The sequence below is a fragment of the Staurois parvus genome, unplaced genomic scaffold (genome assembly GCF_062004578.1).
Source record: "Staurois parvus isolate SC_StPar_1 unplaced genomic scaffold, SC_StPar_1.0 ptg000548l, whole genome shotgun sequence".
Classification (NCBI taxonomy): Eukaryota; Metazoa; Chordata; class Amphibia; order Anura; family Ranidae; genus Staurois; species Staurois parvus.
In genome coordinates this window covers 5,832,599-5,844,064 of record NW_028318344.1, presented here as the reverse complement: position 1 = coordinate 5,844,064, position 11,466 = coordinate 5,832,599, and the positions used below count along the sequence as shown (strand labels likewise).

Here is an 11,466-nt window from a genome sequence, read left to right as displayed (position 1 = left end):
ATATCAGAGGCTTAGTTTGAGAGATTCCTACACTTTTTGACTGGTAAAAAGGTTGTCCCCTGAACAAGAAGTGAAAGGAAATCTCTCTAGTGGATAGCAGTAAAATTTGACAGGGGTTCTAATCTGCACCCATTCTATCCAAACTTATGAAAAAAAAATATTGGGGGATAGATACACTTTAAATATTATATTAAATACATAATGTGCAACCATTAAAAAACCCTCTGTGTCACAATTATGCCAATACAATTACAAAATCATGACAACTCATATTTAAACATAGTTTAATTTGTAAAAATTGTATTCATTACAAATAAATATAACATTATACAAATACTGGTCATATCCAAACAGAGAAAAACAATACCATAGAGCAGTCCTACAGTCTGTAAAAAGACAACCTCCATGTGCACAGTGGTAACGTACGGTGTAAATATGGAAGATTCATTAGCTAGAAAATATTTGTAGATGAACTCCTGGCAAACAGCAAAATAAACAAATGAAATATACAAAAAGAAACTGTTTTACCTTTACAAATATGGCTGCCACCTGGCCACTATGTTTATAAGTCTGGTTGGTAAAAATGAGACTTGTGGCTAATGTTATTAGTAGGAAAGAGTAGGAGCACTCAGAATCTGGTACATGGTAGCCAATTGGTTTCTAACTTCAGCTTGTTCAGTTAAGATTTGGCAATAAAATGTGGAAGCTGACTGGTTTCTATGTAGAGCTGCACCACATTTTGCGCTCTCCAGTTTTAGTAAATCAACCCCCATGTGTTTTCCCAGAAAAGGTGGCAAATCTACAGCCAAAAGATTTATATTTGTGTTGATCCAGTCCTAATAATTATACAGCTCTGTGCCACAGTAAAACCTTGTCTGACAAAGGAGGCCTGAATTTTCTTTCACTTAAATTTTATTGAAAAAAATAAAAACATAACATGTTGACAGATTAGAACTCACGGTCACTTAGACATAATAGCACATAACAACAGAGAGATTCATGTGGAAAGAGACACATTATATGAATCAGATCTTAACAGATGGCTTGTGAGACATTTGTGTTACAGTTGCAGGCCTTGCCGCTTACAGAGCTTATGGTCAGAATCATGGGCAATGTCACAGGAGGCCTTGTAGTGCCAAGGCAAATAGTGTTTAATGGTCTAAACTGGCAGTACCTTCTCAAACGTAAGAGAAAGCCGACGGTTCAATAATTTTAGGAGCAGAATGGATGTAGGGAGGTCAGAATTCCATTCCATTTGGCATAGTGAATTAGCTAAGAAGTTTACAGAGCAAGCAAAAGGAAAGGAAAAGGAAAGAAAAAAGGGTTCGCAGATAAGACCATAAAGGAGGAGAGAGTGGGAGGAAGAATGGTAAGGTGTAGAACAAAATTTAGGAAGAGGGGAGAGAGGGAGACATGGGGCATATAGAAGCAGAAAGGGGATCAAGAAGAGGGGTAGGTAGGGAGGGGGTAGAGTTTACATCGAGGAGCACATCTATCAATGTCTAAGAAGGTGTGGCTTGTCCCCGAATGCAGGTGAACTAGGGGGGCAATCTGAGCAGGTTTATACAAGTAGGAAATGTTAGGGATGCCAAGCTACCCTCTGAGTTTTGGTTTTGTACAGTTTTCTGGATTTTCTTTGCTAGTTTCACTTTTGCTTACTTACTTTTTCCCATCCCCACTCTGTAAAAAGAGAGTCAAAGGGCAAGCAGAAGAGTGATTAATCAGCTCTCAACTCCATCACTGGTGTGGCTGCATTTGTTTTCTTTTTTAAAGCTTCATTTTCATTATTTCTACCTGGTGGTCCTGCAAAGAACATATTTCTGTCCCTGAGGGGCTACATCACTCCTCCACTGTATCTTTGGACAGAACCATAGCTGTCACCCTAGGCTGATCTCCTGATATGGACTACTAACATGTCCTTATCTTTTCATCTCCATTACATGGGGGAAGGGATCAGGGTCAGGACACAAGGGGGGTGGCCATGGTGTTGAGGGTTCACTGGCAATTTGGCTGCTGGTGACACTCCTTTGACAGGAGTGATCAAGGAAGTAGCTACGGCTAGCTTCTGTAGGAGAGAGGATCCATCTTTCTCCTCCCTCCTGCAGGTGGCAGAAGAGAGCTACACTCAGATTCAGCACTGGAGAGGAAGGAGGTGGCTTCATTACAGGTGGCTGTGAGCACAAAAGGGAAGGGGTGGAGGCACAGGTCTGATGTATGGGGACATCTGATGTTTGGGGATACTGATGTATGGGAACACTGTAATTTTGGGGAAATCTGATGTATGGGGACACTGTGATGGGGAACATCTGATGTTTGGGGACACTGTGATGAGGACACCTTTTATATGAGGACAACTGATGTATGGGAACACGGTGATGGGGACATCTGATGCATGGGTACACCTGATGTATGAGGACATTGTGATGGGGGACACCTGATGTATGGGGTCACTGTGATGAAGACCCCTGTAGTATGGGAACACCTGATGTATGGGGACACTGTGATGGGGACACCTGATGAATTGTGATGGGGACACCTGATACATGTGGACAGTGTGATGGAAGACAAATGATGTATGGGGACACCTGATGTATGGGGACAATGTGATGGAACATCTGATGCATGGGGACATCTGATATATGCGGACACTGATGTATGGGGACAATGTGATGGAAGACATCTGATGTATGGGGACACCTAATGTATGGGGACACTGTGATGTGGGACACTTGATGTATGGGGACAATGTGATGGGGCATGTGATATAAGGGGACAATGTGATGGAAGACATCTGATGTATAGTGACATCTGATGTATAGGGACACCTGATGTATGGGAGCAATGTGATGAGGGCATCTGATGTATGGGGACACTGTGATGGGGGACACATGATGTATAGGGACACTGTGATGAGGGACACCTGATATATGGGGACACTGTGGTGGGGGACACTGTGTTATGGGCATCTGATGTATGGGAACACCTGATGTATGGGGACACTGTTATGGGTGACATCTGATATATGGGGACACCTGATGTATGGGTACACTGTGATGGGGGACATCTGATGTACAGTGTATGTGCAGTGTGATGGGGGAAGCTAATGTATATGGGCACTGTGATAGGAGAACCTGATGCAGACTGGTAGGGTCACCACTGCATTACTTTGAACAGGGACCCAGGATGCTAATAAGATGGCACTGGTGCTGAGTGGCTGTTCTGCATTGTGAACACAGAAAGTCATCCACTCGGTACTGCTCCACTGAGATAATGTGTTGCATTTTCTGAATGAATTCAAAGCATTCCTTGATTGGAGGAGGCAGAGAGGCAGGGTGGTGATGTAATGCTCATCTCCTCTCCTCTACTCAGTGATTTCCAGCTTCCAGAGGAATCGGCCAGATATAATATACTGTATGCATAGTTGCATTGGTCAAAGCTGGACCAATATAACCATGTATGATATAGCCATGCCTTGAATTATTCTTTAAAGATCATACAATTAATGCCTCTCCTGTTAATAGCACCGCTTACAGTTCAGTAGCCAGAAGTGATCCTTATAATTCTGTGTACAGAGTGTCAGGATGCTGTCTTCCTCATCTGATGAAAAAAGCTGAGGCACTTCCAGAAATCTCTTCTTCAATCCTTAGAGAAGTTATGGGGCTTGGCATGCGGCAATTTCTGATACGAGATTCCAAGGGAAAAAATTGTACTGTATCCAGGCTGGCTCTGAAAAAAAGTGAAAAATATATCTGAAAAAATCAAGTCACCATTAGGATGTGCATCTCTCAGCTGACCTAAAGCTAATAATCATTCCGTAGTTACAAGGCTCCTTGTGGCTCTGTCAAGTACATAGACACCTACAGGTCTAAATTAGCCTCCTATGGCTTAGGGGTGCCTCGTAGCTCAGGAGTTTCATAATTAAAAGAACACTTGTCTTTCAAGTTAAGGGGAATGAATGAGGTAAAATGTATGCGTTGTTACTAAACATAGTTTTTGTTTTTCACAGTATGCAGCATAATTTTAACCCTTTTCTGATATTGTTCTAATTTTTTTACTAAACCTGTTAAACTAAGCTCCCTGTGGTTAAGAGTATAATAAGAATAATAAGGACAATATCAAATAGTATCAACTGTAATTAACTAGTTCTCAGCACTGGGAAATTGTGTTTGGAGAGCATTCAGTACAGAGAACAATGCCCCACCCTAAAGTCCCCTTACACCAACCCTTGTGGTAAGGCAGGCCATAGAAGGAGAAAATTTCTTTCCTGCAACCATGGTCAGTGTTGATGGGGGAATCCCTCCTGTGGAGCTATTGTGTTCTACGTGCGGAGGGGGCAGGAGAAGCCGTCACCGTTGGGCTATCACAGTGATCATTGTTAGTGACTATAACAACCGGCAACCTGATTGATCATCACTTGGGTAAATTCAGCCTGTCCATACATGGTTCGAAAGTTTTGAACTGTCTATAGACTACTTAACTGTAAGGCCGCTTTTACATGGATGGTCTGATCAGATCCATCTGTCAGTTTTTCAGGCAGACCTCATTAGAGATACCATGACAGTCTATGGGCAAGCATATGTACATAGATATGCATCTATTGACATCTAAAGTGGGTCTGGAAAGCTCTTGCAGCGAAAACGTAACAGACATGGATGTCACAAGAATGGCATTCCTGATGTTTTGCTTCAATTCAGCTTGGGATCTCTTCATGGACCCCTATTGATTAGACTGGACTGGACATGGACCGTGTGAAAGGAGCCTAACACTCTCACTATTCTTCCCTACAACCATAAAGTATATGTGAACCCAACCTTTTTCTTGTAAGGTTTTGGATAAGGGCTCATGCACATGGACTAAAAAAACAAAACAAACCACAGCATATTTATTATTACAGTTTTTTTTAAAGATCTATATGCAGGTCTGTTGTTTTCTATGGGCCCATGCACGCGATGTGTAAAGATTAATAACCTTGTGTTTTGTTCAGATCTATAATATCAAAATAGAAACATCTGCATACAAGGTCTGCAATTTACACATGTATGCTAATAAACGTATGTAAACGCATTTACATGCGTAAACCTGAAAATGTAATATAATGGAAGTAGATATGTATGTATCTACATGCTGTATGGACATTCACATGTCTACACTCTTGTGAACACAAGCATCTTATGGGCCATTACTTGCATTTTTTATGCAGTATCTTTCTGCCAGCAAGATTTCATGTAGCTCATCAGTAATTCATTATGGCTGTGTACATGTACCCAAATGGAAAAGGATTAGAACCCCTGACAAGTTTTTGTTTATATCAGTGTCCCTAAAGAGATTCAATAGTGTCTTTTGGCAGCAGGACAGAAAGTGATGGGAAATCCATAGGTAAACTGTTTTTACAGAAACAAGAGGTGATGGGAACCTTCCAATCGGGACACATTTTTTAGTAACAAGAGATGATTTCTACAAATTTTGGACAGATTTCCACCCACTTCTTGTTGTGTGCTTTCATTATATGCCCTATTTTGGACCTAGTGATCTTGTAACTGGGTCTCTGTGCTTTTCTATCCAATGAAGATAGATCAAGACTGGTGGAGGAGCTAGCGGGGTGCTGTTTGCAGCTTCCTGAAAACATCTGTAGCCCTGAGTCCACGGCCCTCACTGCCACACATACCAGGCTGTCATTCTAATAATGCAGCCATCACTCACTGAGGGGTGGAAAAAAAACAGTCACAGTGAGCTGGAGGAGAAGAGAGGATAAAGGATGCTTTGACCAAGCTGCATTTGCAGTCATAACTGCTGGAGGAGCACCCACCCAACGTTCAGGATGCAGAGGACATTGTGATTGGCTGTAGTGCAGCCTGAGGAGGAATGGCTACACCCCCTTCTTGCCTGAGGACTTCTGGGAGGACCAAAGACTTATGGGGGAGGTAGTCCCCAGAGAGACTGGACTCAGTGTTGTAGATCTGTGTGGGACTACAAGAACTACACCCAGAAACCTAGTGCTAGAGGAAGAAGGAAAATGAAGAAGTTGGAGGCTTGGTGCAGTCTGATGTGTGAACTGAGCAGTGGGGAGGGCTGAGTTGGACAGATGGTTGTCAGGAGTGTTCGCCATTGTGTCATACAGAGCGACTGGGCTGCCTGTATGGAGGGCACAGCTGTTGGAAAAAGGTCCGGTAGACGGGTGTCACTGGTTCCATGAGAGATTGTCACTAGAAGGGTAGTGAGATGGCGCCAACATTATCAGTTCCTGACACCAGAGAGAAGGAGAAGGCTTAATTACAGACTGCAATGTGGTGAGAGGTTGCAGGCCACAGCTTCGCTTCACATTTCCCAGACTGCATAGGGGTGAGAAGTTGCTGGCCATAACCTCCTTACCCACTTCTTAAAGGGAGAGTGTCACTTTGGTTTGAGATACAGTCTGGGTATTTATGCCCTGCACTGTGGGATCCATTTAAATCTGAGCTCTCCAACACAGAAACATTGGGCCTAATGGTTAAAGTATACTGACCAGTGGGAGGGTTTTGAGAGTCTTAAGGACCTTTTAGCTGCCAGTTCCGCCCCTTTAGTTAGGACCTCCTTAGAATCAGGGTTCAGGTACAAAGACACTTTAAGAGAGAAGGGCCAATGTCATCCAGATTCAGGGGGCCCATACATCAGCTACTCCTCTGGGGGTAAAAGCCACACATCACAGCAGCTTGCTTCAGTACTCATCTCAAGAGTCATCAGCCCTGATGAAAACAATGCGCCAGCTCCTGGGAGGAGTTATCCATATATTAAAATGATTTAATGAGTGGGTGTCAGTCTGGAGGAATGGACAGTCCTAAGCAGAGTGCATTTGTTTGCAATACCCACATGTGAGGCTGAGCCTCCACAATTTAAAGAACTGAAATCCAGTGAGTGAAAGGGGTGGACCAGGGACAGTCAGACTGGGGAGGAAAGCGCTAGATGATGCTGATGGTCCTATTGCCAGGCCAGCATTCTGGGTCTGACTCTCTACTGGCTGAGGAGGAGGCCCAATGGATGGAACAATGATACACATAGGCAGGCACAACTCCCTTCCCCAACCTCCATTATGACTCGGTTCACCTCTATGGCCCCAACATTTAAGAGGCACTTGACAAAGTGTTAAACTGCCTGCTGAACATCTGCTTCTGTCACTCATACAAATGTAGTCTCATTAAAATGTGACAGAGTAGATCAGTTTATACATTTGTAAAAAGTTGATAACAAATACAAAAAAAACCTCAAAACACTTTAGCTATAAGAATCTTTTTTATTGACAAGTACAGAACATCCCTTCAGGCTATGTGATTTAGCCTCTGAGTGAAACTTGTGGATGTGACCTGCTACTGCACCCTGGACTGACCCCTGGTCCTCATTGCTCATTCTGAGACCAGTTTATTAAACAGGTATAATGCAACCTGTGTCAACTGGCAGAAAGGAAGAATCCGTACAATTCCAGCAGTGATCTGCAATGAGCAGCAAAGAACTGCAAAAAAGACAGGTTGCCATGGAAACTCCAGCAAAGAGAACCTCTTTCTAACCTGGAATGTTTTCCTTCCAACTTTTGATATTTGAACATTAAAATTAATGCTTAAGTGTATTAGGGCTGAACTCCACAGGAGATTTTAGTTACATGGCAATCAAGATTTCATCAGCAATAACTTTGTATGTAAATAGCTGTACGTGAATGTTGGATAGATGCTTTGAGAGGAAAGTCTAACAGGATGGGTAATCAGAATAATTAGACACGGACTAACTGTAACTTGCAGTATACTGAACAGGTGCAAGCTTAGAATTCCATAATGCAAAACAGGTTCAGGATGCCAAAAACATGCATAAACTGCAGGATAATGCAAAATAAATTCTGAAAGCTACATAGAAATGGGCTATTCACCGCAATGTCTTTGTGGCACAATCAGGGTAACGTGTATCATGCAAAGCATGGTCTCCCTCACACTATAACAACAGAGCATCTATAACCAAAACACATGGAGCGCCGCTAAAGCACCAGTCTAGACCCATCCAGTTACTCTTACTGCTAACAAGTTCTGGTATCCAAGAAGCTCATCCTGGCTTGCTGTGGAGCATACAATAGTAAAGGATGGGACACCGCACACCGAACACAGCAAATCTATGAAACAGATCAGAACCCAAACATCTGTCTGTGCTTCTCCTCATAAATGGCATCCTTCTCTGTGTAGCCATGTGCTTAGCTACAATGATAGAGAGAGTGCAAAATTAGGACACTGTGCTGCAGTTGCTTTCTGTGTACTCTGCTCAGACTTTCATGCTGAACAAGTTGGCACCACCTCACCTCCACCCACCAGGGAGAGCTGACAAGTCAAAAGAGCTCAAGAGGCATGTATGCTGGCCTTGGACTTTAGGAGTTCAATTTCAGAAGGGGAGTCATGCTGTTTCATCCTATTGTCCATTGGGCTACAGTTCCCAGAGAGGAACAGTGATAAGGAGGAGAAAGGAGCTGCAGACCTATATACTACAACTTCCTCCTGCATTGATGGGACTGGAGTGTGCATGCCATTTAGCTATTAGCCAGGGGCGTGAACCAGAGATTGGGGTCCTGTGGGCTGTGGAGAGAGGGAGCGGACCTGTGTGCGAACATTCTGGGTTTTAAGGTACTATCAGGACACAGTGTCTTGCTGCAGGGAGACAGGAGCACTGTTGGTCTGTGGGCTGATGACCAGGGCCACTCCATGAAGATCCAGAGGACATCTGAACTGTTACGGCTGTATTGATGGGACTAGTGAGAAGGCATTGCTGCCATTGGCCTGCTGTTGCTAGTAAAGAGTGAGGAAATAGAGACTAAAAATTTGACAAGTAGCTCTTACCACTGCATGCAGGCTTTACTTAAGTGTACTACCATAAAGACCGGGCCCCAACACTAGCCGGCTGAAGAACTAGAGCAAATGATTGTCTCTTTGCATAGTTGCTCTACAAGGACTTCACGTTTTGCTGATAGATAGGGGTACCTCCACAGTAAGGTCTGGGTTTTAGCATAGTTATCTACAAAGAGTGCACTCTAGCAGTGCAGTACACTGGATGCATGGAAGTTATAACAGTACAGATCTGTATTGCCATTACTGTTACCTGTTTTATTGCTTAATGCTGGTTTTCAGATTACCATTTATATATATATATATAATCTTATTCTAAATTGCTACAGTATAGTAATTCCTTTGTCTAGAATTGTGTTTGACTTACACTCTAACTGTTCCTGTATGTACAGTACATACTGCTAGCTACTTTGATTCATTACAGTACAATGCATTTCTCCATTCCTAACCAGTCTGCAGTTTTCTTCCTGGTTCTGAACGGCAGTGTGTACAGAACATTTATAATTGTGCTAGTCATAGTAGTGTGATATCCTCTTTACTTTCTTCTTACTCTCTTCACCCAGCAAGCTGCAGGACGATTCACAAAGTGTAGTGCGGCTCAAGCATGTGCAGTAGGAAGCTGGCTGTGAAGCTGCAAGCTGTCACAGCTGGCGTCGCACAATAAAGATACAGGCGCAAAAACTAGTGAAGAACTAGCCCGGGTGAGGACAGCGCTGAATTCCTGAAAAGCTATGTAAGTGTTCTTTTATTAAAAGTCAGCAGCTACACTATTTGTAGCTGTTGACATTTAATTTTTTTTTACCAGAGTGAAGAACCAATTTAGGGTATCATTTACACGGGTGCTGGCATCCATGCTATGTGATTGATGCATTTGTTTTTACCCCTGTATCCATGCTGAGCTGCATGCAGGTAGCCTCAAATGTCTCATGTGAATGAGGTCTAAATGTTTTGCAGGAAAAAGCCTGCTGTTTACAGAGCTTTATTATAGAAGCTTAGATTACACCCACAGCTGAATGAGTTGGCGGAATTTCTCCCTAATATGCACGTTTCCATACAGACTTATGACTAGAGAGAAACAGTCTACAAAAATCTACTGCTTCTCTATGTCTCTATACATCCATTCTGGTTTGAAAAACTTGTCATAGGTACTATTATTAAATTAAATTTTAAAATAAATTATATGGAATTGTTAAAAAAATATCTAAACCATCTGTTTGAACACTCATTGCCAGTGGTGTAACTATAATCTTCAGGACCCCAGTGCAAGAAACCATGAAGGGCCCCCCTGACCCCCAATCGGGGCCCTTCACTTTGAGCCCGGTGGTGGAACACTAGTGTCCAGTCGCAAGTGCCACCTTTATGACCCCGGTAGCTCCACCACTGGTGTCAGTGTTTTTTTTTTTTTTTACTTTTTTTAATTTATTTTTTACAATATTACTTTTTCAACTATTTTTTACAATCTTATTTAGGAGCCCTGTTGGGGGGTTTGATGAGACATCAGGGGTCTAAGCAGACCTTTGAGACACAGAAAGGAGATTGAGGACATAGCCCTCAATCTTCTTATCTGTGGCCTCAGCAGGACAGAATGAATGGACAGGAATAGCTGTGTACAGAGCTTCCCGATCATTCATACAGTAAACTGAAGCACGGTAAACACCAGTTTACTGTGTTTCAGTTATGAATGGACAGAGTCAGTGATCAGTACATATCAATGACTTTCCATTCAGAAAAAGAAGGGGCTAGTAAGTGAAACATTCACTGGCCCTTTCCCCGCTCTCCATCCTGACAGATCCCCAGTAGCAACCGGAGGGAGAAGGGAGGGGGGAATGATAATGGGAGGCAGAGAGCACAGGGGGGCCCGGAGATCATGGTGGGCTGAATAGCACGGGGGGGCTGGAGAGCATGAGGGGTGGAGAGCACGGGGGGGGAAAGCTGGATAAGAGGAGCGATGGGGCGGCTGCATATAGAGGAATCAATCTCTCCATTTTCCTTCTGCAGCCATGGAATGGCCTCTTCTCTTCCTCTCCCTCTTGCAGGTATTGAGCAGCTTCAGGAGGAAAATGGCGAGATTTATTCCTCTATATGGAGCTGCCCACACTGCTCCTAATTCCAGGTGGGCTCACAGGCCCCCTGCAACATGGGGCTGGGTCGCAGTTGCAACCTCTGTAGGTACGCCCCTGCTCATTGCCTTGAAATTGTACATAAAACCAACCCCAAGCCATTATAGCACCCCCTAAAAACTGCCATTCCAGGTTAATCTGCAGCCACTTTTGATTCTGTAAAACTGGGAAAACATCAAATGTCGCATCCTTCCAACCACGGCAATACTGGTCTGTACAAAGTGTAGAGAACATCCCCAGATATGTCATCCCCTGCCCATGTGATTGGCTCAATGCTTTTCCTGGGAGTCTGCACAGCATTTGTAGTAACATCTAAGGCATTCCCAGCACTTAGTGTTGATACAGTGAACCTTCCGTCCTTGGAGATATACTAGCCAAAGTCATTGCAAGTCTACAGAAGACACAGAGATGCAGCTGTTATACTCTTCCTACTGGACCTGATCTTGTGGTTTTAACAGGCAGACCCTTCTGTTTAGCAGTCTGTTTGAAGCAGTTGC

General features: G+C 43.4%; 1 protein-coding gene across 1 annotated transcript in view; it reads right to left on the bottom strand.

Moving 5' to 3' along the window:
• Positions 1 to 267: 267 nt before the first annotated feature.
• The window catches only part of LOC149451141 (beta-2-glycoprotein 1-like), a 77,347-nt gene continuing 66,148 nt past the window's right edge, over positions 268 to 11,466 (bottom strand). The window contains exon 8 of the mRNA XM_089690978.1: positions 268 to 3,726. Coding sequence (XP_089547104.1) covers positions 3,653 to 3,726 — 74 coding nt within the window. The 3' untranslated portion in view covers positions 268 to 3,652. The remainder of the gene's footprint in view (positions 3,727 to 11,466) is intronic.